The sequence below is a fragment of the Sminthopsis crassicaudata genome, chromosome 3 (genome assembly GCF_048593235.1).
Source record: "Sminthopsis crassicaudata isolate SCR6 chromosome 3, ASM4859323v1, whole genome shotgun sequence".
Lineage (NCBI taxonomy): Eukaryota > Metazoa > Chordata > Mammalia > Dasyuromorphia > Dasyuridae > Sminthopsis > Sminthopsis crassicaudata.
Genome location: NC_133619.1, coordinates 638,959,888 through 638,985,560, shown reverse-complemented (window position 1 = coordinate 638,985,560; position 25,673 = coordinate 638,959,888). Strand labels below are relative to the sequence as shown.

At 57.9% G+C, this 25,673-nt stretch overlaps 2 protein-coding genes across 5 annotated transcripts; both read right to left on the bottom strand.

Annotated features, from left to right (window-relative positions):
* Nucleotides 1–1,022: 1,022 nt before the first annotated feature.
* On the bottom strand, nt 1,023–18,556 carry SLC8A2 (solute carrier family 8 member A2). 2 transcript variants are annotated; one of them, XM_074306926.1, is made up of 10 exons: nt 18,434–18,556; nt 14,729–15,431; nt 13,271–13,938; nt 11,608–12,030; nt 5,776–5,903; nt 5,375–5,392; nt 4,015–4,139; nt 3,691–3,790; nt 2,356–2,634; nt 1,023–2,262 (listed from the first exon to the last, which is right to left on the bottom strand). In XM_074306926.1, the coding sequence occupies exons 2-10, from the start codon at nt 15,401–15,403 to the stop codon at nt 1,886–1,888; spliced, it is 2,793 nt and encodes a 930-aa protein (XP_074163027.1). In that variant the 5' UTR covers nt 15,404–15,431; nt 18,434–18,556; the 3' UTR covers nt 1,023–1,885. The 2 variants fall into 2 exon arrangements, with proteins under 2 accessions (XP_074163027.1, XP_074163028.1); XM_074306927.1 differs by having other exon boundaries at nt 5,800–5,903.
* Nucleotides 18,557–20,790: 2,234 nt separating this feature from the next.
* KPTN (kaptin, actin binding protein) lies at nt 20,791–25,596 on the bottom strand. 3 transcript variants are annotated; one of them, XM_074306921.1, is made up of 12 exons: nt 25,215–25,596; nt 24,540–24,622; nt 24,101–24,185; nt 23,935–23,989; nt 23,471–23,546; nt 23,319–23,392; nt 22,977–23,086; nt 22,775–22,876; nt 22,516–22,594; nt 22,245–22,380; nt 21,653–21,850; nt 20,791–21,390 (listed from the first exon to the last, which is right to left on the bottom strand). In XM_074306921.1, exons 1-12 carry the CDS (start codon nt 25,438–25,440, stop codon nt 21,175–21,177), a joined length of 1,440 nt encoding a protein of 479 aa, XP_074163022.1. In that variant the 5' UTR covers nt 25,441–25,596; the 3' UTR covers nt 20,791–21,174. The 3 variants fall into 3 exon arrangements, with proteins under 3 accessions (XP_074163022.1, XP_074163023.1, XP_074163024.1); XM_074306922.1 differs by having other exon boundaries at nt 20,791–21,395; nt 25,215–25,590; XM_074306923.1 differs by lacking the exon at nt 25,215–25,596 and adding an exon at nt 24,982–25,195.
* Between the last annotated feature and the right edge of the window lie 77 nt (nt 25,597–25,673).

Below are 25,673 nucleotides of genomic sequence, written 5' to 3'. Positions count from 1 at the left end.
AGGATGGATGAAGGGGAGGCCAGGAGGCCAATTTGGAGGCCATCGCAGTAGTTGAGTTGATGAGGGCTTGAATCAGGGTGATCCAGACTGCTCTTCCTCCTTGAATACCAACAGGAGCCTCTAGGAGCGCTGGGAGCAGATGGGAAATTTTGACATGTGGGCCCCTCTAATGGGCTGGCTGCAGCTAGTGAGATCTGAGTGCAAATAGCGATAGTGGTGCACCGAGTCAGAAGGTGGACATGGCTTCTAGAAGGCGGGGGCGTCCGGATAAACCGTGGATGGGAGCAGGTATGGCTGGGGAAGGGGGTCTCTACCGGGGCTTGTAGCCTTGACTTGGACCTCCAGCTCCCTCTTTCCTGTCAAGGATAAAGGTTAGGAGTGCGGCCCAAAGAGGCTCCTGGGCGTCCCTTCCTGATCGTTGCCCTCCTCTTTCCCGCCCCCCAAAGATGGCACCTCACAGGCAGAATTCCAAAGTTTTATGTCAGCTTTTGCAGAAATCACAGAGAGGGGGAGGGAGGGAGGCAGGGTGGGGCACGGGAGCAGAGAGAAGCCAGAGGCAGCCCTCTCTCCCGCCCCTACTCTCCCCTCTCGCTACTTAGGGGCTGTCTGAGCCCGGAGTTCTTGGGGAGGGGTAGAACAAAATCCACAGTAAGAAAATGCAGACCGACAGACACTGAGCCTCCAGGGTTAAGGTTAAAAACAGGACCTCCTCCCCACCCCCGGTAGCAGGGACATGGCAGCTCTGGCTGTATGGTAGCGTTGGTCCCTTTTGGCCCTCTGGTTTTTCTTTGAGGACAGTTTTCAGGGAGGGAGCCTCTAAATGGAGGGGGGTCTTCTCCGGTCCCAGCCCTGTCTTTGGGCTTCCTTGACCCCTTCCCCTGCCCTGATTACAAGGGAGGGGGACAGTCCTGGAGGCCTCCCTCCCTCCCTCCCTCTGCAGCATTCTGTCCCTCCCGATCATGCAGCCCTCCCACCCACCCCGCCCCACACTATATACACCCCCCACCCCCGCACCCCTCTCCCGTTCCCAGCCGGGCCAGGGGGAGCAGGACAGGCAGGGGCCACTGGAATGTTCGAAGTCGCAGGCGCAAAGGGCATTCCGCTCCCCGGTGTCCAGGGGCCGGAGTCATTCCCGTCCCGCCCTGGCCTGGGCAGGACCGGGGCCAGAGGAGGGCCCCCTCGATCCCCTCGAGGGGAAAAGAGCCTTGTCCCAGATGGCATGAGGAGTCTGGGGGCCCGGAGCCCCGACCCCTGGGCCCCCACGGGTGTGGGAGGGAGGGAGCCCCAGGAGTCCCGAGGCGCAAGGCGCGGGGCAGCCCCGGGACCGGGGGCGCCGAAGAAGGCTGCCCAGGAGGGGTCCCCCAAACCTCGGGGCTATGGCTGCTGAGAGGGGGCCACGACTCTTTGGAAGCGGGGGAAGGAGCCATCAGACGCACTCTCCGAAGGCGAGTCCCCAGAAGACTTGGGGGCGGCAGTAGAAGACTAAAAGGCGGCGGCGCTCCCGGAGGAGGCGGCTGGCAGGGGAGCAGGGCCCGGAGGAGGCGCTGGGAGCTGCGGGCGAGACACGGGATTGTCAGGGGGGGCGGGCCAGAGGCCGCGGCCTGGCAGTATCGGAGGCAGGGAGGTCTCCCTGCGGGGGCGGCCCTGGGGCGGGGCGGTATTCCTGGGGCGCAGGGGTGGAGGCCGCGAGGCGGAGGGGCCGCCTGGGAGAGGCCCGGTCCCCGGAGGCGAGGGCGGGCCTTCCGGCGGGGTTCCAGAGGGGTGGCAGTACTTCCTGGGCACGAGGGAGAGCTCCCCGGGACTGGGCCGGCCCCCCCAGCCCCGGTGTGGTCATAGATCCTTAGGACGGGCGGGGCGGGAGGCCGCCCGGGGGCGGAGGCATCGCCTAGAAGCCCCGGATGTGGCAGTAGGCCTCCAGGCTCGCGAAGAGGATGTAGAGCAGCCAGAGGCCCAGGAAGAGCGCCGCCGTGGCCAGTTTGGGCCCCCGCGGGCCCCCCAGCTCGCCCCCGATGTGCGGCCGCCGGCGGTAGAGCAGGACGGACACGGCCACGAAAGCGAAGATGGTGAAGAGCGTGACGGAGAAGGCCAGCGCCCCGGCCTGCACCTCGAAGGCCCGGCCCTGCGCCGCCCAGTACACCGCGGCCACCGACCACGCCACGCCCAGCCCCAGGAACACGTTCACGGCGTTCGAGCCCGTCACGTTGCCGATGGAGGCGTCGGCACACTGGTCCTGCAGGGCCGCCACCTTGCTGGCGAACGTGTCTGCGGGGGAGGGGAGAGGGCGTCAGCCCCCGGGGAGCCTCGCCCCCGCCCTCCTCAGCCTCAGCCCGCCCCGGCCCCCCCCCCCCCCAGTACCCGGGATGGACGTCCCAAGGGCCACGAAGACCACGGCGTTGACGGAGTCCTTGAGGCCCACGGTGCAGCCGAAGTGGGAGGCCAGGTCGCCGATGAGGGCGGTCAGGAGCCCGATGACCAAGATGGAGACCCCGAAGCAGGCCCAGCCGTGGCAGTACTCAGTGGGGGGCACGCAGGCGAACAGCACCTTCCAGAAGACGGTCAGGAAGTGCATCACGTAGTCGAAGCAGGAGGGCAGCCGCTCCTCCCTCGTCCCGTCCTCCTCCTCTTCCTCGTCCCCTAGGCGGCGGGACAAGTCTCACACGAGGCCGGGCTGCGGAGCGCCCCTCCTCCCCCGGCCCTCCTGTCTCCCGCCCTCGGAGCCCCTTCCGGGAGCCTCGCCCGCACTCCCCACCGCCTGCTTTCTACCGAGGCCGGCTCCTTTCGGGGATCTCCGGTCCCTTCGCGGGGGTCCCATAAACTGCTTTTTCGCTAATCCCAGTGTCTCTCTAAGTGGAGATTAGGGATCAGGGCGTCCCGGGGGCTGCTGCTCCCTGGTCCCGAGGTCAGAGGGGGATACTGCCATTCTGAAGCCTTCCCGGGAGGAGTGAGGGGGAGGAGGGACAAGCGGGAAGAGCACCGACCCTGACGCTACTGCCGCAGGCGGCCCCCTCTCCCGGACCAGGCTCCTGACCATCTCCAGGCTCCGGTCCTCAACAAGCCTTCCTCCGATCCTTCCTTCCCCTTATCCTGGCTGGCCCCCCCACTTCGGCCCCCCCTTCTGTCTGTACTCACAGAATGTCAGATCCAGGAGGAGCCACAGCAAGTCCCGTCCCTCATTGCAGAGAGAGAACCCGAGGCCCACACTCAGATCTGGACCAGAGGGAGGCCCCAGCACGCGGGAACAGCAGACAGAGGCAGAGCTTCGGGAGGCTCCGGGTCTCAGACCCCCCCCCTTCCTGTCTCTTTTCTGCCTTCTCTCCCCTCTCCTCTTTCCTGTGTTTTTTCTTGCACCTCTTTGTTTTTCTATTTCTTTTTATCTCTATCAATCTGTTTCTCTGCTCTCTGTCTCTTTGTTTCCTTTTCTCTTCTCTTCCTCTCTCTCTGTCTCTGTTTCTGTCTGTTCTCTCTCTTCCTCTCTGTCTCTTTGTCTTTCTGTCTGTCTCTGTCACTTTCTGTCTCTGTTCCCATCTCTGTCTTCTCTTATCTGCCTCTTTCTCTCTGTCACTCTGTCTCTCTCTCGTTCACTTTCTGTCTCTCTGTCTCTGTCTCTCTCCCCCTTTCTCCCCATGTTTCTATCCACTTCCTGCTGCTAAGGTAACCATGAAGGAAGCGGGGAAGATGTGCAGGCGGTACCTGCGCTGACAGTGATAGCTTCTAGAAACTGCTCCCTCCAGGAATGGGTCCCAATCACGAGAGCCAGGTTTGTTTTCTTGATGAGCTTGTCCACTGTGTTCTATGGGAAGGGAGGCATCCTGTTGGTCCCCGACAGCTCAGTCCCCCCTTCCCCCACAAGTTCCAGCTTGGACCAGAAGGGGAGTGACTCCGGGCGCTCTCCGTGGTCCTGATAGAGGCAGCCAGGCTGGTGGCCTCCCTTCCAGGCTCCTTCTGCCCCTTCACTCCCAGGCCTCCCTGCTTTTCTACCCCTTGTCCCCGGGCTCCAGGCCCTGCATCCATCACCTTAAAGTCATAAGATTCCTCTATGATGACTTCGAGGCGGCAGTTCTCCCCCAGAACCGGCTTCCCCATCTCTGCAATTCTCCGAGCCTCCTCTTCTTCTGCAGTCAGCTTGCGGTCTCCATCCCCTACGGGACAGGTCGCAGGGAGGGATGGGGGATTCGGTGGCAGTGTGAAGGATGAAGGTTAGATTCTGGGAAGGCATGTCTGCTTCAGGCCCCAGGGAGGGTGATCAGGAAACCTCTGATAATCCCTTGGCCTGGCTGTCAGAGCCACCAGAGCCCAGTCCTAACCCCTGACTGTCAGAGCCACCAGGGCCCAGTGCTAACCTCAGTCTCTCTCAGCTCATTAACAGTGCTCCCTTCTGCTCCCTCAGGATGGCATCCAAATATCCCAGGCTCCATTCTTTCTTCCCCCTCCTCTCCTCCCCTTTTTTTCTGTCCTTTGGGGCCTTTGCTGGAATCTCTCCTCAAAGCCTCTGGATCTTTCTGACCCCACAAAACCCTCTCTGGAGCTCTAATAGCTTCCCAGAATGAGTCCCACACTCAGCTCCTGGGGCCTCTCCAACTTAGAAGATTTTTGGCAAGATGGGAAGGGGGAAGCCTCCTCTCCTCAACCAGACGGTATCGTGTCATAGGCTAAGATTTCAAACCATCTCCAGATCCTCACCTGAAGGAGAGCCTAGATTGAGGTTGACCTCGAGCCACAAAGTGGCTCATTTTCACCACTAAAGCATATTCATCTTGAGTTAGGACTCCCTCCATAATCTAGATCAAATCTGAAACCTCGCTTTAATAGTTACATCTTAAATCTAAGTCTGACCCGAATGCCATCATCACACAAATATCAACCCTAACCTTGATCTGGACTCAAACTGATGCCCCTTCCAATTTCAATTAGCAAAATTCTATAATTCATGCTTGATTAAGTCAATATAGTCTCTTTTTTGAAGACAATTGGGGTCAAATGACTTGCCTAGGGTCACACAGCTATATCTGAGGCAAGATTTGAACTCAGGTCCTCCTGACTCCAAGATTGGATATGCTATCCACTGCACCTTAAGAACACAGAACTAATTTTAACCATGAATCTGACCTTGACCCCTGATAGTAGCTGAAAGACCAACCCTAACTTAAGGCAAATTTTGATCTTCTAACTTAAAGTCAAAGTTTGACCCCAACCTAAAACCTAGATTCAATCTCCTATTCATTCTGAGCCTGAACCGGAAACTGACCCTAACTTTAGATTAATCAGTCTAAGCACAAATCTTAAATCTCACTATGACCCTAACCAATCCTGACCTAATCTGTCCTAATTCTGCCCTCCTCCCAGTCTCAGCCCTTTGTCACCCAAGCCTACATACCCTGATTGAGCAGGAGAGCTGGAAGGAAAGACAGAGAGACAGAGAAAGAAAGGGCATTAATTGAGTCTCATCAGAGACAATTCACTTTCTCAAACACTCCATCCATTATTCCACCCACTCTACCCAGAAAAGAACAGCTTTGGGCACTGTCCGTGGTTCTGATAGAAACTACTAGACCTATATTTGTTTCTTTGGTTCCAGGGTACCTTAATCCTTCCTCTTCCTCTCAGATTCCCATCCTCCTTCCTTGATTCTTCATGCCCCCTGAGATCCTTGCCCACCAATAGTTCTCCTAACCACCCTCCCAGGTCTGATCCCTCTATGTCTTCCTTCACTCAGTTACTAAAGAGAACCCTGTCTGTCATCTCCTAACCCAGTCCCTTTGACCCTCCCCTACCCACCAGACCAGCCACAGCCACAGCCACCTGAGATCCCTCGCTTCAGCCACTGGGGTTGCCCCAGTTCAATGAAGAAGTTGTCCTTCTTCTCATATTCCTCATCATCTACTATCTTCACTTGGAGAGTTTTCCTGGTTGGAAAAGGGAGAGAGAGACAAAGGATGGACTCCATGTTGATCATAAGTGGGGAATCTGAGTCCTGTTGGGGACTCCCTCCAAGTCTCTAGTGCTTCCTCCTAGGAGTTCAAATCCTGACTCTGACCCACCCCTAACAGTTCCTGGGTTTCATGGGATTAATTGTACACTCATTGGTTTCTTCAGCATCTCCATCACCATGGAAACTGGACTCAGATTTGGGAAGGGAGGGAAGTAGATAGAAAGCTGCCTCATACTCATAGGCCCCAACACAAACACTCCAGTCACACACAAGCATGTGACAGACACAAAGCACATAAAACAGACTCATACTATCAGAAAACATTGACAACTCATAAACAAAAACTGATACAACTACACATCCTTGACATCCAATCATATAGTACTGGCACTAGTTGTATGGCTGCTCAACACATTGTCACACAACAATAAAAGCCATAGGGAAAATAATGATGGACACTGTGCCAGCAAATACTTAAAAGCATTGAATCCCACATCCATAACTTATGAGCTGTGTGACCCTGGCCAACTGTGGTAAATGGAAAGAAAGTTGATTCTAAAATCCAAAGACTTGGCTTCAAATCCAGCCTTGATGACACAGGGCAAATCACTTAACACGTTACTTTCTTTTCTTTTCTTTTCTTTTTTTTTTTTTTCTTTTTTTTTTTTGCAAGGCAACTGGGGTTAAGTGACTTGCCCAGGGTCACACAGCTAGGGAGTATTAAGTGTCTGACACTGGATTTGAACTTAGGTCCTTCAACCACTACACCATCTAACTACCCCAACAGCTTCTCTTGCCATCTGTAAAATGAGGGAATTGGTCTAGATAGTTTCTGAGGTCTCTTCTACCTCCATGCCTGTGATCCTATGGAATCTGTCCTCAGTTTCCTCATATGTAAAATATGTAGTACCTGACTCACAGGGCTATTCGAATGCTTAAATGAAATTTTGTCTATAAAAGTGTTCTGGAGACTTTAAAGCTTGACAGAAATAGTTGTTATTGTCAAGCAAAGCCATACATCAGCACAGTCATACAGCAAGCACACTGCAGACAGCAGTTTATATATACAGTAGATATACAGGTCTATCTGAAGATAGAACTAAAAGGTATACAGCATATGTGCAGATTTATGTGAAGATATAACTCAAAAGATATACACTATATAAACAGATTTCTGTGAAGCTTTAACTCAAAAATATACTATATATAATATATAGATCTATCTGAAGATATAACTCAAATACATACAGGATATCTATATCTATATCTATATCTACATGCCTGAAGACGTAACTCAAAGATATTCAGTATATATGTATATGTATATATATATATATATATATAATATAGATCTATCTGAAGATATAACTCAAAAGATTATATACAGTTCTATGCAAATATATAACTCAAAGATACACAGTATCTATCTATATCTATCTATCTATCTATCTATCTATCTATATATATATATATAGAGAGAGAGAGAGAGAGAGAGAGCTGTCTGAAGACATAACTCAGATATACACTATATATAAGGATCTATCTGAAGACAAAACACAAAGATATTCAGTATATATATAATATAGATCTATCTGAAGATAAAACTCAAAGATATACAGTATATATACAGATCTATGTTAAGATATAATGCAAAGATATACAGTATATACATAACATAGATCTCTGTAAAGATATAACTCAATGATATACACTATATATACAGATTTATCTGAAGAAATAACTCAAAGATATACTATATATATATATATATACACATATACATATATATCTGAAGATAAAGCAATATATATATATATATATGAACTCTAAGATAAACATTTATATACAGATCTATCTAAAGATATAACTCAAAGGTATGCAATATATATATACCCACATACATACATAGAGATCTATCTGAAGATATAACTCAAAGCTATACTATAAAATATATGTATATATATATATAAATATATAACTCAGAGATATAACTATATACAGATTTATCTGAAGATATAACTCAAAATTATACAGTATATATATATATATATACACACACACATATGTATCTGAAGATATAACTCAAAGATATACAGTATATATATATACACATATATACATAAATATATAAAGATATAACTCAAAGACATACACTGTATATATATATGAAGATATAACTCAAAATTATACAGTATATATATATATATATGTGTGTGTGTGTGTGTGTGTGCATGTATACATGTATCTGAAGATATAACTCAAAGATATATACTATATATACAGATCTATCTGAAGATATACCTCAAAGGTATACAATATATATGTGTATAGATATAGATATATACACACATATTTATGTATCTGAAGATATAACTCAAAGATATATAGTATATATATGAATATTAGATACATATATATATATGTGAAGATATAACTCAAAGACACACACTGTATATACAGATCTGTCTGGAGATATAACAAAGGTATAATATATATACTTATATACATATATATGTGAAGATATAACTCAAAATTTTACAGTATATATATATGAAGATATAACTCAAAGATATACACTGTATATACAGATCTATCTGAAAATATACCTCAAAGGTATACAATATATATGTATATAGATATAGATATAGATATATACACACATATATATGTATCTCAAGATATAACTCAAAGATATACACTGTATATACAGATCTGAAGATATAACAAAGGTATACAGTATAGATATACATATATATATATATATATGAAGATATAATTCAAAGTGATACACTGTATCTATCTATCTGAAGGTATAACTCAAAGGTATATAGTGTATATATATATATATATATATACACACACACACACATATATATGAAGATATAACTCAAAGTTATACACTGTATATACAGATCTATCTGAAGATATAACTCAAAGGTATATAGTATATATATATATATATATATATGTATACATGTATATATGTATATATATACATATATATGAAGATATAACTCACAGATAGGCACTGTGTAAAGAGATCTATCTGAATATATAACTCAGAGGTATACAGTATATATATATATAAATATATAATTCAAAGATATGCGGTATACAAAGAGATTTCTGTGAAGATGTAACTCTAAGGTATACCCTGTGTATACAGATCTATCTTTGAGTTTTATCTTCAGCTATAACAGGGCTATAGCCAAGCTCTCACCACAGGCTCACAGCACTGTAAAGCCACGTCACGTGCACTCCACAACACAGTCACCGGCCCAGCCCGTGCAGCTGCGCCTTCCTGCCTGCTAGGTCAGTTCAACTAAAGCAGAGTAACTAGGTGTCCAGGGCCCTGTGCTGAGGGAGACTCAAGTTTCAATGCGAACAATCCACAGGCTGCCATAGATTTACAAGAGCTGCATGAACATGCCCACACATAAACACATCCTTCCCCACTCCCCTCCCCACCCAACTCCCCCCTCGGACCTCCTCTTTCCCCTCCTAAATATTTCGAACTCCTGCAGTGGGGACGGGGGAAGCTATCCCCAGAAATCCCTCTTTGCTGGGGAGGGGCTATCCAAGGTGCTGAACCCAGATTCCCGAAGCAGCTTGGATTCTCACAGCTAAGGAGACTCATCCAATCCAAGGCCTTCATTTTGCAGAAGAGAAACTGAGGTTCTGAGAGGTCAAGGAGCTTGGCCAGTCACGTAGCTATTAGGGAGCAGCATTCAGATCCAAACCCAGGTCCCTGGGCTCTCCTCTTAGACTCTGTTGCCTCTAACCATATATGTTTTGGGCTTACAGTCTCATTCTTATTCTGTCTCTCTGTCTCCCCCTTTCATTCGCTATCTCTCTGTTACACACACACACACACACACACACACACACACACACACACACACACACACACGCACACACGCACACACACGCACACACCCAGGGTGAATGAGGACAGAAGGGCCAGGATCATGAAATAGGAGGAAGGTGCGAAGTTTAACAAGATCCGGGCTTCCTGAGAACGCCGCTCCTGGGCTCCCTGTCTCGGTGACATCCTCCCTCTGTCTCTATGCATCTATGCCTGCAGCCACCTTGTCTGTGACACGGGAGCCCTGGAGCACGGTGCTTCTGCTGGGGAGGATGGGGAACGGAGCCCTGTTGCCCAGATCTGTGAACAGAAGGCTCAGGCAGCGGCTGGGAGGGCTCCAGCTCCATCTCTGTCTTTGGAATGGAGGGTGGAGGGAGGGAAGGCAAGGGCTGGCAGCTTCCTCAGTGGTAGTGCGAGGGCGGAAAGTGATGGATGGAGTCTGTCTGTGTGTGCGTGATCATGTTCATGTGTGTGAGAGAGGGGGGGAGGGGGGGAAGGAAGAAAAAGGGAGAGGGAAAGGAAGAGAGGGAGGGAGGGAGGAAGAAGGAGAGGGAGGAGAGGGAGAGCAGAAGAAGAAATGGGGAAAGAGAAAAGCCGAAAAAGAGATGGGGGAGAAAGAATGGAGAAGGACATAGAAAAAGATGGGGGAAAGAGAAAGGGAGGAGGAGAGAGAAAGAGAAGGGTGGAGAGCAGGAGCAGAGAGGCTCCTGCAGGAATTCTCCCCATGGCAGGGTGTCTCCAAGGGCTTCAGCATCACGCTGCACAGTGGCACACATCTCTCGCTCCTCGACCCAGGCTGCCCCGCCCCCTGCCCTCCCATATCTTCCTGGTCTAGGTCTCTCTGGACACTTCTCTCAGGATCTCACCTCCTGTGCACACATGGAGCTGTGCATTTTTTTCCCTGAGGCAATCAGGGTTAAGTGACTTGCCCAGGGTCACACAGCTGGGAAGTGTTAAGTGTCTGAGACCAGATTTGAACTCAGATCCTCCTGACTTCAGGGTTGGGGTGCTCTCCACTGCGCCCCCTAGCTGCCCTGAGCTGTGCATTTCTGAGAGGCACACTGGAATGCTGGGCAGAGGGGCCCCTGGGGTCAGAAAGTCTCGGGTTCAGATGACCTCTGACACATTCTGGCTGTTGAGTGACTTAAGACTAAGCCACGGCTGACCTACATCTGTGGAGGGAATGTCCACACTGGGAATTCCCTCATGTTGACGAAGCCACAGATCTGGACCAAACCTGTACATTTGTATTTGGGGTTTTCAGGGGGCGGGGAGAAGGGGCTGGGCTCGGGAATCCACCTCAGGAAGTCCTCCCGTTCCTGCCAACGGTTCCGAAAACATTCTCTGGCCACCTGGGGCCCGGCTTTTCTCTCCCACCGCCCTCCAGTCCCTGCCATCTGTATCTCGCCGGGGGCCAATGCTCTCCTCAGTCCCTCCCTTCTCCTCTCTGTTCTCCTTTCATCTCCATCCCTCTGCCAGCCCATCCTGCAGTGAGTCACTCGCTGGCCCCCTGTGGGGCCTATTGGCAAACACAGCTAATTAGGGGAGAGGATACAGAGAGAGCGAAGGGAGATGATGTCCCGTCCCCAGCCAGAACACTCTCTCTGCATGGGAATGGCCCCTGGGCCCTTCTTCCCAGCGACCCGGCCCACCCTGGCCCAAAGCCAGCACAGCATTCTCCCCCTGTTTTGCCCAATCCCGGGCATCCCCTGCTCCCCATGGAGGCACCCTGTCTCTAGAAGCACAATCCCCTTGGCCCCCCGGGACCCTCAGTCCCAGCCTTCCCCACCCCCCTCGGCTCCCGGCCCCTCACATGGTCTCGTCGTCTCCAAACTCGAGCTCTCCGCAGGCGTCCTCATAGTGGACGCCCCCTCCGCGAGCCGTGCCCTCCACGGTGCGATAGGGCAGGCGGACGGTGCCCCGCGCACCAGAGCTGCGGATCACCCGGACGTCCACGGTGCCCATGCACTCGCTGACGTGCAGCCGCCTGTCCTGGAAGGTGAAGATGCCCGCGTGGTCGTCGTCCAGGATGGTGACCGTGGCGAGGGCGGGGGACACGAGCCGGCCCTTGGGCCTCCCGCCGCCGTCGGGCTCGAACATGCCCTGGGCGTCCCCCACCCGCAGGTTCATCAGCCGGACGAAGAAATGCTCGTCTTCCTCGAAGATGTCGTCGTCGATGATCCCGATGCGCAGCTCCTTCTGGGTCTCCCCGGGCTTGAAAACCAGCGTGCCCTCGCTTCGGGAGAGCCGTGGGAGAAAACCAGACGGGCAGGAGTCAGCCCACGGCCCTGGACCCCGGATCTGCCCTCCACAACCTCCCTTTCCAAGTGGCCCAAAGTCAGGCATCTGGCCCGCAGTCTTAACCTAGCACCCAGAGTGCCTCGCGGTCTAGGGGAGCCTGGGAAGGAGCAGCTTGGGGCTGAGCCCCCCCCCCAGTCTCACTGGGGAGGAAAGGCGAGGGGCTCCCAGCTCCCAGGTGTTGACGGCACCGGCTCACTCCCTTCCACCTCTGCATTCTCACTCTGGCAGATTCCCCGGCCGGGATTGTCTTCCCAATTCCCTGCCCCAAACCCTCCCGGAGCTGCTGGGAGCCCTCGCTGGGGCTGATCTCTCCTGGCCCACAGAGGTCTCGGAGCTTCCTCGCGGGGGCTGAGGCGAAGCCCCTTCTCCCCAGGGAGACAGAAGCTCCCTCCCTTCCTCTCCAAGAGTCAGTCCGGGGCTCCCTGGGCTTGGTGACGCCCCAGATAGCAGTCACATGAGAAGCAGACTCCCTGGAGGGCAGGGGTATTCGGGGCAGAGCCGGCCTTGAAGGCCACGAGACCCTCTGGGGGAGAGCCGAGCTGCTCCGGAGGAGAGCGCCCCCCCATCGGGGAGTCCCCGGTGGCCATGAGAGCACAGGCCCGGGTCCTCCGGGTCCCCAATGAAGGGGGTGCTTCCCACTGGTGACGGATGCAGAGACATTGATTTTCATTAACGAGGCGGTCATTAGGAGAGACTAGGGGCTGTTCCCAGACTCAGGTAGGGAAGGATTCAGTCCCGCGCCTCACACATCCTGGCTGTGTGGGCCCGAGCGAGTGATGTCACCTCGGAGCCCCCCAGCGGTGGAACAGAGCGTGGTGGTTTGGAGCAGGGAAGGGGTTTCCTCACGAGGACTCCCCACCTGAAGAAAGGGCTCTGATTTATGAAATAATCCGCCTTTTCAAGCAGGTTCCCTCCCCACCCCTTTCTGCACTGGGCTGGGGTCCCTTGGGAACACAGGATCCTAGCTACCAGAATTCCTCTTCCACCCTAAAAATATCTGTCACCATGACTCTCCCCCAGTCAGATGAGCTTCTCCCCACCCCAGCTCCGACATCACCCACCCAGAACGGAGCGTGGCACGGGGGAGCTGGGCAGGGGGCCCGACGGCAGACCGGAGCCCGGGAGAGGCTCGGGGACGGCTGGGTCCGAGGGGCCGGGAGGGCAGGGGGACTCACCTGTACTCGTAGTCCGAGCCGGCCTTGGCCGAGCCGTCCTCGGTCCGGTAGTCCACGTAGAAGGTGCTGTTCCCCTCCCCGCCCTGGCAGGCCACGGAGAGCATGACGGAGCCACAGTTCTCCAGGCAGTGGTAGAGGCTGGGCTCAAAGAAGATGTGGCTGGCCCCGTCCTCCTCCTCCTCCTCGGGCCCGTCCAGCAGGGCCGGCTTCCTGGAGGCGTCGGCCACGTGCTTGCGGAGCACGTTGCCGGCCCCGGTCATGAGGCGGGTGGCCTGGATGCGGTAGAAGGCCCTGCTCTTCTGCTGGTGGAGGAGGGCGTAGTAGTTGGCCATGCCCACCAGCTGGTCCAGGCCTTTATCGGGGTGCTTCTGTTTCAGGTCTTTGAGGATCTGAATCACCTCCTTCCGGCTCTCGTCCAGCTCCCGGTCTTCGGGGCTCGGGCCTGGCCCGAGCCCGGCCTCCACGCGGTGGTGGTCCGGCCCCACGAAGGTGCCGTCCATCTCGATGCCCTTGGGGTAGTCGCCCTCGGCCCCGATGATGACCCCGCTTCGGGGGTCCGCCCTGTAGCGCTTGTAGACGTACTTGTAGAAGAGTAGGCGCTTGTCGGCCATCCAGGCGAAGACCACACAGACGGGGAAGAACACCAGAGTGAGGAGGGCTTCCCACACCTGGGGGCCAACACAGCGGGGGAGGGGGGGCAGAGCCAGGTTAGGAGAGCCGCAGGCCGCTCCTGCGCCCCTGGCTCCCCTCCCTGCTCCCCCTCTCTCTCTCTCCCTCCTCCCTCCCCTTCCATCTCTCCTGCTCGGTCTTTGTCACTCTTCCTCTTTCTCCATTTTTTCCCTCATCCCTCCATTTCCTCCTCCTCCTCCTCTGGCTCTGGCTCTTTAGTGCTCCCTCTTGTCTCCGGCTGTCCCTCCTCCCTCTCTCCACATCCTCTTCCCTCAGTGTCTCCCTCATTTCCCCTTTTTCTGCCCCCTTCCCCCGTCTGTCTGTCTGTCTGTCTGTCTAGTGCTTTTCCTTACCATTCCTCCTCCTCTAGGGCCCAGCCCTCTTTGCTTGGATGGGCCAATAAAAGGGGAGTGAAATGAAGCTATTCTGTCTGGATAAGCCCGCCAGCCCGGGGAGCCTCGGGGAGCCTCAGGACCCCAGGGCTCTTTCTCCCCTCCTGGCCTCCTGCCATCTCCCTTATAGAGGATTCGGATGTCCCCTCCCCCCAGCTCCAAAAGTCTGAAGGCATTCTCTAAATGTGGGCTCCGAGTTTTCTGCCTATAAATGGTGGGCTCAGGATCGGGAATTGAGAGGGAGGGGGAACCCGGCTGCAGGGTAAGGGCAGGGACCGAAGCACAGATCTAGGGGAGCGTCCTCGGATCCACATGCTGTGGCGTCAGGCAGAGCAGCGAGGAGAGGCAAAAGGGCTGGGGGCAGCAAGGGGGGGCGGTCGGGGGGCCTCCGCCTCACCTGGACCACCCCGGGCGAGATCACGGCCAGGATGAGGTAGAGCCAGATGTAGGCAAAGATGCTCCAGGAGGCCGTGACGAAGAAGACCCTCAGGTGCTTGATGCGCCGGCTCTCCCCGGGGGGGATGACGTAGATGCAGACGGCAATGACCACAAACATGTTGAAGGCGGCACTGCCCACTATGGTGCCCGGCCCCAGCTCCCCAGCCTGGAAGTTGTGGCCGCACACCTCGATGACGGACAGCAGGATCTCGGGGGCCGAGGAGCCCAGGGCCATCAGGGTCAGGTTGGAGACGGTCTCGTTCCAGATGCGCACGGTGCCCACGCTGGTCTCGCCGTTGCTCTTGGTGACCGTGACCTCCTTCTCCTTGGAGGTGATGACTTCGATGGAGGTCATGAAGCGGTCAGCGATGATGGACACTCCCAGGAACATGTAGACCATGGCCACGAAGTAAACCACGGCCCTGGCAGCCTTGTCTCCCAGCGACGGGTCGTCCGGCTCCCACACGGGCAGCAGGACCCCGGGCTGGCAGCGGGTGGAGCCCGGGCAGCTGCTCTCCTGGCTCGCATTGGGGCTCGAGGTCGGCGCCGGGGAGGCCGAGGCGGGGGTGTCCCCGGAGCAGGGGACCACGCCTGCCAGCAGGGCGGCCCCGGCCAGAGCTAGCGAGGGGGCCATGGAGAGGCGGGCGAAGGGAGCGCCCGGGCTGCAGGAAGAGACCGAGAAGAGAAGGCTGTGGGAGGGCTGAGGGTGTTGGCGAAGGGATGGGGACCCAGGCGCCCCAGAGATCCCCTCGCGGGGAGTCAGAGGAGGCAACGTCTGGCCTCTTCCCAAGCCCGCGGTCCTGAGAGGAGATGGGGGAGCAAGTGTCCTCCCTGGCCTCCGAGCTTAGGGAACGGAATCCGGCTCAATCAGCCTCTCCTCACCCACGGGCTCTCGGGCCGAGGAGGACTCTCCCAAACGGGCAGATGGGCTCTCAGAACCAGAGGGAGGAGCAGGAAACCCAGAAGCCCTCCATGGAAGGGGCACAAAAGAGGGAGCCCAGGAGAGGGGGGGAGAGAGGGGGACCGCAGGGATGGGAGGGAGACCCGAGGATGGGACGGAGCAGACGGATGGAGTGAGGGAGCCAGAGAGGGGGAGACCCCGAGAAAGCAGGAAGGGGAGCCCAAGGGAGACCGAGCCGCCGAGGGACAGAGAGCCAAGGAACACGAGTGGGGGGAGACCCAGACCCCCGCTCGGAGCCCCCTCCCTCCCCTCCCCCACGCTCCCCCAGGGGCGTGATTCGGGACCCCTCTGGGCTAAGGGAACGGGGACAGTAACAGCCCTGGCACAAGGCACAAGAGGCAGAAGCAGCTCCCACCTCCTCCCAGCTGTCATGGCAACCAATTCCTGACTATTAAAAGCTGGTGGGGGGGGGGAGGAGGGCGGAGGGAGGCCAGGCCAAGACTAGGTGTCCCCTGAGCACTCGGAGACGGCGCGTCTGCTCCCCCTCCCCTCGGCGCCCCGCTCATGACGTCCCACCTTCCTTCTTCCTGAGTCATCGCCCCCCTGCTCCTGCAGCAGGAGGGAGGGTGGCCAGACTGGCAGGAGGGACTTCCCGGAGGCAGAGCGGGGGCTCCCCGGCGCCCCCCCCCCCTTGGCCAGCCCCTCGCAGCCACCCGGAGTCCGGGCCGGAGGTATCCCTGACAGCGACCTGAAACCCGAGCAGGGCTTCGCCCCCGCCCGGCGGGTTCAGGTCATTCAATCCGAGCGCTGGCCGGCCTCTCCTCGCCAGGGCCTCCCAACTTTGTGGGGGGCTGTCGGGAAGGCTCTCCCGGGCTCCCTGCGCCGCTGGCGGGGCCGGGGACAGGAAGGGAGCCCCCTCTTCCCTCCAGGCGTCCGTGCATCCACGGGCACACGCGTGTGTCTGTGTGTGTGTGTGTGTGTGTGTGTGTGTGTGTGTGTCAGGCCGGAGGCAGCCGAGGGAAAGTGTGTCTGGGGGTCTGTGGCCTGAAGGCGTCACCTGCGCCCCGCTGGGCCTGCCAGTTGTGGGTGTGAGGAGCACAACCCCCCAGCACACACACACACCCTCACACACAGACACACACTCACACTCACACACACACACACTCACACTCACACACACACACCCCCAGCCGACCATGTTCATGCCCAACTTTGGTCACAAACAGTCACAGACACACATTCACTAGCACAGCCAGGGCAGGTGCACAACCCCCCCCCACACACACAGTTACACAACTCCATGGCCGCCTTATAGGATACCCAGATGCACACATATGTATGTCAGCCGTGCACGAAGCTCCATGTGACCACAGGCTTCCCCGCCAGGGACACAGCCGCCAGTCTGAGAGACACTTGGCCAGTCGGCCGCCGCCGCCCCCAGCCTCTGCCCTCTGCCCCCCAGCTTCTTGACCCCCTCTTAATCGACCTAAGCTGTGGCAGGAGTTCGATTTCATGAACCGTCCGGGCAAACGCGAGGAAGGACACCCCGGCTCGGGGGCAGGAGAACAGCTGCTTCCTGAAGACCCCCTTCACTGTCTCCTCAGGGCCCTCGGCTTCCGCCCCCCAGACCCCAGAGGTGGGGGGATGGAGGTCACACCGTGGTCAGGACTCGCGGGCAGACCTGACTGGGGGGGAGGGGGGAGAGGAGCAAAGGACGGAAACCCTTCCATCTGCCGATGGCGTGAGTTCAGGTAGTGGGAACATCTTGGGGGCCCCTGCGTTTCAAACCCCTCCCTCCTGAAATCCGCCTCCGCAAGCGGGGGTGGAGATGAGTGTGTGGGCGGGGATTTACCAGGCTCTGGGGGGAAGAAGGGAGAGACGGAGAAGGGGATGGAGAGAGAGAGAGAGAGAGAGAGAGAGAGGAGAGAGAGAGAGAGAGAGAGAGAGAGAGAGAGAGAGAGAGAGAGAGAGAGAGAGAGAGAGAGAGAGAGAGAGAGAGAGAGAGAGAGAGAGAGAAAGAGGAGAGAGAGAGAGAGAGAGAGAGAGAGAGAGAGAAAGAAAGAGAGAGAGAGAGAGAGAGAGAGAGAGAGAGAGAGAGAGACACAGCAGAGAGAGAGAGAGAGAGAGAGAGAGAGACACAGAGAGAGAGAGAGAGAGAGAGAGAGAGAGAGAGAGAGAGAGAGAGAGAGAGAGAGAGACAGAGAGAGAGAGAGAGAGAGAGAGAGAGAGAGAGACAGAGAGAGAGAGAGAGAGAGAGAGAGAGAGAGAGAGAGAGAGAGAGAGAGAGACAGAGACAGAGACAGAGAGAGACAGAGAGAGACAGAGAGAGAAAAAAGAGGAGAGGAGAAAAAAGAGAGAGATGGAGACAGAGACAGAGAGACGGAGGGGGAAAATAGAGAGTAGAGACAGGAGTGGCAGAAACAGAGCGATGGACAAGCACGAAGAGGGAAGATGGATTCGGCGCCCCCAAATCCCAAGAAATCGCGCTTCCCCGAAGGGAGGGGGCCCGAGCGGCAGATCTGGGAGCCCATGTCTCCCTCACCCAGCACACAGCTCGCTCACTCAGACCTCCCTTCCCAGGACTGACCAGCTGAGGGCCCGGTCTCCTCACAGAGCAGTCTGGGGGACTCAGTCACCATCGAATGGACGAGTCCTGGACACCCCCCCTTCCCCAGCAATGCCCGTCTAGGGGCCCGGATTCCCCCAAAGTGACCATAACCCCCCCATCCCACTCCACCTCCTTCCTCAGCTCGGGGTTCTTACCTGCTGGTTCTCCCGTCACGACGCTCCACCAGACAGCAAGAGACAGACAGGGAGAGTGATTTGGGGGAGATCAAAAGAGGGGGTGAGACATAGGGAGAGAGACAGAGGAAGCCAGAGGAGAGAGATGGGAGAGAGAGAGAGAGAGAGAGAGAGAGAGAGAGAGAGAGAGAGAGAGAAGAGAGAGAGAGAGAGAGAGGAGAGAGAGAGAGAGAGAGCGCTGAGGAGAGGGAGGGGAGGGACAGAGAGGGAGGGGAGTAAGGGAGAGGAGGGGGGGGAGAGGAGCAGGAAAGCAGGAAGAGGGACCGGGAGAGGGGAGGAGAGCCAGGGAAGGAGGAGGAAGCTGGGAGGAAAACGGAGGAGGGAGAGGACCAAGCTGAGGGAGGCAGCTGGGAAAGGAGAAAGGAGGGGAAGAGGGGCAGGTGGGAGGGATCAGGGAGGAGGGAAAAGAGGGGATGGCTTGGGGAGGAGGGAAGAAGTGAGGTGGGCGGGCGAGAGGAAGGAGGTGGGGAGGGGCAGGGAGGAGGGGGAGGACCGAAGCCCTGAGAGGAGAGAGCAGAGATGAGGGATGGCTAGGTGTGAGAGCCTGGAGAAGGGGGAGGAGGAGGAGGCGCTTGGAGGGAGAGGAGGAGGGAGCCGAGACCCTCCTTTGTCTGGGCGGGTGGGGTGCAGGACTGATGTTCAGCACCAGGGAGAGGGCGAGCGCCTGCCGCGGGAGGGGGGAGGTCGGGGGTCCGGAGCGGGGAGGATGGGGGTCCGGGAGGGGGGGAGGATGGGGATCCGGGAGGGGGGAGGTCGGGGGTCCGGGAGGGGGGAGGTCGGGGGTCCGGGAGGGGGGAGGATGGGGGTCCAGGATCGGGGAGGATGGGGGTCCGGGAGGGGGGAGGGATGGGGATCCGGGAGGGGGGAGGGTCGCGGGTCCGGGAGCGGGGAGGATGGGGGTCCGGGAGCGGGGAGGTCGGGGGTCCGGGAGGGGGAGGGTGGGGGTCCGGGAGGGGGGAGGTCGGAGGTCCGGGAGGGGGAGGGTGGGGGTCCGGGAGCGGGGAGGTCGGAGGTCCGCGCTTCCCCGGGGGAGCTCCAGGCTCACCGGAACACTCACACGCAGTCCCTGCTCCCCACAAACTCGCACCCAGCCTCGGGCACCCGCTTCCAAGCTCAGCAGCCAGCGGCAGGTTCCTATGACCCCGGCTGGATACACCTCTCCCCAGCCCCATTGAACAGCACCCCCCCCCCATTCCGGAGCCCCTCCCCCATCGGGCTCCAAGCTGGGGAAGCGGAGGGGGCAGACCCGCCAGGGGGGCGCGCCAGCTCTGGCCCCGGCCTCCCCTGGCACAGACTGACCGCCGCTGCTCATTCCCACGACCTAAATCTGGCCGTGCTCCTGGGGGGAGGCGGGGGGCACTCTAAAAGAACCGTCCCCTCCCCCAGAACCGGGCTTCTGCTCCCCCCGGGAACGGGGGGAGGGAAGAGACATTCTGGCCCCTCCGAGCCGGAGGACTTCTTTCTTTAGCTTCCCTGGCCCCCTCCCTCCCTCCCCGGCTCCTGCTTCCTGGGTCAGGAGGCAGCCCCCCTCCCCCCCCCCCCGAAAAAAGTCGTGAGAAGGGGGAGGTGAGGCCAGCTCAAAGTCTGCTCTGGGAAAGGATGCTCAGTAAAGCAGCCCCTCCCTCTAAGCTCCCAGAGCCCCCTGGAAGCAAATCACCATGGGGGGGGGGGGGGCTCTAAGGATAAAATTCAAACTCTGGAGCAGTCGGGTAGAGTGGTACAGAGACAGAGTGATGAGACAAAGGATCATTGGGGGTTTTATTGATTAGGGCAATCCCCCCTCGGATACTGATTACAATGAACAAAAGCCGGCCAGGAGGGACCCCCGCTTTGCACTGTGGGGACTTCCCTGGAACCCGGGGGCTACCAGACGCAGGGGCCCTTCTGGGGGGCGAAGGCATTTCACAAATCCCCTTCCTCTGTATACTGTAGTCTCCCGAGCCTTTATGGCAGGGAAGAAGTGGGGCTCAAAGCCTGGAAGGCCGGGGAGCAAAGTGTCAAGGGAGCACCCTGACGATGATGGCTCCGGGTCCTCCAGTCTCACCTTGGACTCAGTCTCCTTGAGGCCGGCGTTCGGGGCCCCGATCTGGCTCCCGCTCCCCCTCGTTCCCTCACACGCTGCCCGTCCTGGCCGTTCCAGCTCCCTCTCAAGTCCCTGAACGGGCCCCGGGTCCTCCCCTCCACCCTGGGATTCCCAGCTCCCTTTGAGGCATATCCTGCACCCATTTCCGGGACCCCCTTAACTCTTCCAGGCCTCCCAAACGATGCCTCCCTGACTCGCACGCGTGCGTTAGGAGGGATGAAGAGCTCTTCAGGGATCGTCCAAATAACCCCTTTATTTGCAGTGAAAATGGCCCAGCGAGCTCTGGAACCCTGGTCCTGAGCCTAAACCTCCAATGGGGTCAGGGCAGCGAGGAGGGGCAGGGAGCCCCCAGGTGGGGCTCGGGAGGTGGTCAGTGCCAGACCAGGGAGTCAGGGCCACCTGAGGCCCACCTCACCCCCAGGCTGCAGAGGATCCAACCATTCCCTCAGTTTCCCTCCCAGGGGGAGGGGCTGTGGGCCTGCTGAGGAAGCTGGGCAAGTCTGGCCCCCTGCGGTTCCTCAACCTGTGAGAGAGTGTGAGTGTGTGTGTGCCTGGGGGGAATCACCCCCACTTTACAGACCCTCCAGGTCCCAAATCAGACCAGGCTCCTGCACTGAACTCACACCCAGGTTGTGGGAAAGTGGGGGGGCCTCTTCCCAGCCTTGTTCCCAGCCCTTTGACCCCCAAGAGTTCCCAGCCTGCCCTGGGGGATGAGGGTCCTCAAAGGCCAGGGAGCTCGGCCGTCCGGGGCCCTTCCTCCTCTGCCCGTGGCTGACTCTGCCGCAGGGCCCTCCGCCGAAGCCGCGTCAGGAGCAGGCGGGACGCTTGGCTCAGGCTGTGCTGTGGGCAAGAATGGAGTCAGAACCAGGCGGAGACACCGGGGGCTCACTGTGGGGGGGGCACCATGTTGGGGGGCCCAGGGTCTGGATGGAGGCCAGATCAGAACAAGAGGGACGGAGGCCAGAACGGGGCAGAGCCCAGACCAGAGGAGGACGGGGAAGGTCAATCTGAAGGGAGCCAGGAGAGGCAGAGGCTCCGGCAAAGAAACGTGTGGGACAGGACCGCCGGGGGTAGCCCGAGGGGGGCAGCTGGATCACCTGGAGGATGTGCAGGCCCTTCAGGGACACCACGGCCAGCTCCCGAAGGCCGTCCCCGGTCAGGTCCACGTGTTCCATGGCCAGCAGGGGGCTGGCAAAGCTGCGATGCCACAGGAGGCGGAAGCTGGCGTCGGCCGTGGCCTGGGGGAGGCCTGGACCCAGGCTCCCGGCCTCGCAGGACTTGTAACAGAGCAGCTCCTGCAGGAGGGAGAGGGGGGAGCCTGAGCCCATGGAGGATGGGGTCAGAGACGGGGAGACAGAGAGAGATGAGAGACAGAGACAGACAGAAGAAAGAGACAGAGGCAAAGAGACAGATGAGAGACAGACAAGAGAGAGACAGAGACAGACACAGGAAAGAGACAGGGATGAAATTCAGAGAGACAGAGAGAAGACAGATGGGAGGCTGAACTACAATGAAAAGTCAGAGTCAGGCCAAAGGGAGTCAGGGCTTAGCCGGAGCGGCGAGGCAAGGACTGCACCCAGAGTTCGGAGGCTTGTCCACAAGGAAGGTCCTCTCAGGACCTCAGGGACAAAGCTGGGGGAGGCCCAGCGTGGGGGACCCGCGGAGTGGGGGACGGGGCACGAGGCCCACCTGGCCGTAGGTGCCCAGCAGAATCTCGGGCTTCCCATCCAGGTCCACATCGGTGACGAGCCCACACAGGACGCTATCAAACTGGTCGCTCCCGGGCAGCAGCGCCTGGTCCTGAAGCCCGCGGGACAGGACGTTCCTGGGGGCCAGAGGGGAGGGGCTCGGCCTCAGACCGGGGGGTCACCTCTCACCTGACCAAGGCCGGGAGCCCTTCTCCCCCTCTCGGGAGGAGGGTCTCAGCCCCCAGAGTCCTCCCGCACGGATGTCCTCTCACCGGTACACCACGGCCGGCTCCATCATGCTGGTCACCAGGACGCTATAGTCCTCTGGAGGCAGGGGGGCCCCTTTGGCCTCTGGGGGGAGAAGGGGAGGAGCTTCACCTGGGGCCCCTGGCCCGGGCCCACATCTTTCCAGCCCCCCACCCCAGGGTGCAGAGCAGGGGAGGGGGCTACAATTGTGGGATTCCTAGAACTCAGTTGGGAGATACGTGGCCAAGGAGGGAGGCCTGGGGGGGCCTGGAGCCAGCCGCTCACCTCCCTCCCCCTCCCCGGGGTCTCCTGCTGGGGGCCGGAGGCTGAAGACAACCACTCGCGAGATGGGCCCGTCCTGCTGGATGGTCCAAGTCTGCAGCACAGCTGGGAAGGGAAGGAGGAGCTGGCGCGGCCCCGCCCCCGCGCAGTCCCGTCCCCCTCACACCACGCCCCCTACCGCCCCTCCCCCCACCATGGCTCTTACTTCTGCTGCTCTGGTCAACGTGGGCCACACGGACATAACCACTCTGGCAGCCGAGGGCCGTGAGCCGCCGGCTCGAGCCCGGGATGTTGGAGACGTGGAGCCACAGAACGCTGTGGAGAGCCAGCAGCCCAAGACCGCCATGGTGACCTCCTTCGGGACCCCTGGGGCTGCAACCCCCCCCCCATCCAGCGCCCCCCCACTGATCTCTTTGGGGACCCTCGGGCTGCCCCCCCATCCAGCGGCCTACACTCCCTCCTTCAGGACCCCCTAAACTGGCCCTCTTCCCCGTGCCCCCACACTGACCTCCAGGACCCTCCCCCGCGCCCCCACGCTCCCTCCCACCTGCTGCTCAGCTCAGTGAGCTCGGGGAAGAGGTGCTCCACCGGCTGCTCCTCAAACTGGTGCAGACCCTCATTCTATGCAGACAGAGGAGCCTCAGGAGGGGGCGTCAGAGGTCTCTCCACGGGCACCCCCCGCCCCGGGCTCGGGCTCACCTCTTTGTACAGATGAATGGCGGGATTGTTCCCGCTGAGCAGAAACACCGTCTCCAGCTGGTCCCCCACCTGGACCCTGGAAAGAGAAAATCGCTAGGGAGGGGCTTAAAGCAGGGGCTGGCAGAGGTGGGAGGGGCTTAGAACAGAGTCTGTCAGGAGTGGGAGGGGCTTAGAACAGGTCCTGGCAGGGGTGGGAGGGGCTTAGGACAGGGTCTGTCAGGAGTGGGAGGGGCTTAGAACAGGCCCTGGCAGGGGTGGGAGGGGCTTAGAACAGGGGCTGTCAGAGGTGGGAGGGGCTTAGAACAGGGGATGTCAGTCAGGGCTGGGGGTACTTCAGGGATCATTTCTCAGCAACCGAGGCCAGGAAGGACAATGCTCAAGGTCATCCGTAAGGAGCCCGGGGTAGAACTTGAACCCAGATCCCTGCCTCCTTCCTCGGGGGCAGGGCGAGGGGCAGAGCTTACTCGGCGTGGCCCAGCTGGAAGGGGGTGAACTGCAGCTCCAGGTTCAGGCAGCTCTCTGAAAGGGAGAGGGAGAGGGGTTCGGAGTGAGCCCCGCCCACCAGCCCCTTCCCAAACCCACCTCCCACGCCCTCCTGGCCCCGCCCCTCCCCCAGGCCCGGGGGCTCACGTGCGATGGAGTCTAGGTTATATTCGGAGCCCGGCTCATAGTCACAGTAAATGTTGAGGAAGGGGCTGGCCTTGTCTCCGGAGTCCTGGGAGGTCACCGACCCCGGGAGAGGGAAGAAGCATCGATTAAGCGCCTACTGTGTGCCAGAAATCGTGCTACTCTTTGAGTGACATTGTTTCATTGGGTCCCTCACCCTGGGAGGGGGCCTCGCTTTACTCCGTTAAGTGACTGGACCGCAGAGGCTGTCGGGACATTTGAACTCGGGTGGTCTCGGGTTTGGGGTGAGGGGCCTGGAACTGCAGCGGGAGGCCTGGGGGAGGAGGGTCCAGACCCAACATGGTCTACTCTCACAGCGGCCTCGTGAGGCTGTGACAACCCCCTTTCACAGAGGGGAAAACTGAGGGATGGGGGGGAGCAGTGGAGGAGGGGGGCTGGGCACCTTGATGAAGGTGATTCCCACCACCAAGCCTCGCTTGGGGGGCGACTTGGTGAAGGTGTCGATGGACACGATCTCGGCGTCCACTGCAGGGGGGAAGGCAAGGGCGGGGTTGGAGGCCTGCGTTCTCCTGGGCCAGCATTCTCCCTCCTCCCCTCCCCCCGCTCCCAGAGGCCCACTGGAGTTAGCACGCCCGCCTCCTACTTTTGCCTCAGTTTCCTCATCTGCCCAAGGAGGGGTCGGGCTCCATGGCCCTCCCTGGCCCTCCTGCACCCACCGGTCCTCAGTTACAGCTCTGCCTGAGCTTGTGGCGCTCGAGCTTCACCACAAATCCATTTGACAGATGAGGAAACTGAGCGGCCTGAGTCTCTGGTTAGTTAACCCCAAAGGTAGGATTAGAACTCAGGTCTTTTGGATCCTGGTCCCAGCCCCCGCAAACCAGCACCTCTGGGTGACGGGAGCTCCTCCCCTTTCCTTTTCCGCTCCCCATCCATATCCTTGGACCCTCATTTGCTCCCCGAACCCGCTTGGGGGGAAGGGGGGAGCGAGCCTAAATCTCAGCCAGGCTCTCACGCCCCCTCCCGGCCCCCTCCCCCCTCCCAAGCGCAGCAAACTCAGGAAGAGGGGGAGGAGAAAGGAGGGAGAGCCCGGCCCTTCAGACGCATGCGCGGAGCAGACCCGGGATGTAGTTGAACTGCAGCTCCTTGGCCACGGGGCGGATTTTCTGTCGGAGATCCTGGTAGCGGAAGCCCAGCACCTTCCCTTTAAGAGTGGCCGCCAGCAGCTCCCCGCGACCCTGGGCGCCGCGCGCCAGGCCGTACACGTTGCTCTGCGACGAAAAGCGCGTGAAGCTGTCCTCTCCCAGGGGACACGGCCCCGGGGCGTCCGCCGCGCCACCCAGCATCGTCTCTGCCGGGCCCCGCAGGAGCAGCTCAGCAGCCCCAGCTGGCCCCGGGACCGGCGCGGCGTGATGGCGCCAGTAGGGCAAACTGCGTCGCCCTTTACCAAGATGGCGGCTCCCCCAGCCTGTCGCGGTGGCGCTCCTCGATGACGCCGGAGGTTCCCTTCTCCCCCTCCCCTCCCCCGGGCTCGCCCGACGCAGTTTACCCCAAAGCTTGCCCCAGCAGGAGAGTAAAC

Bases quoted from the DNA above. Each gene is read 5' to 3' on its own strand.
- SLC8A2 (XM_074306926.1), bottom strand. From the start codon at position 15,403: ATGGCCCCCTCGCTAGCTCTGGCCGGGGCCGCCCTGCTGGCAGGCGTG. The intron at 5,904-11,607 runs GTGAGGGGCCGG...TTTTCCAACCAG, and splicing joins TTTGGAGACGACGAGACCAT to GAAAACTCTCCAAGTGAAGA. The intron at 3,791-4,014 runs GTGATGGATGCA...CCCTTCCCATAG, and splicing joins AGGAATCTTATGACTTTAAG to AACACAGTGGACAAGCTCAT.
- KPTN (XM_074306921.1), bottom strand. From the start codon at position 25,440: ATGCTGGGTGGCGCGGCGGACGCCCCGGGGCCGTGTCCCCTGGGAGAG. The intron at 22,877-22,976 runs GTAAGAGCCATG...TTCCCTTCCCAG, and splicing joins CGTTGACCAGAGCAGCAGAA to CTGTGCTGCAGACTTGGACC. The intron at 22,381-22,515 runs GTGAGAGGACAT...TCTGGCCCCCAG, and splicing joins GAGCCGGCCGTGGTGTACCG to GAACGTCCTGTCCCGCGGGC.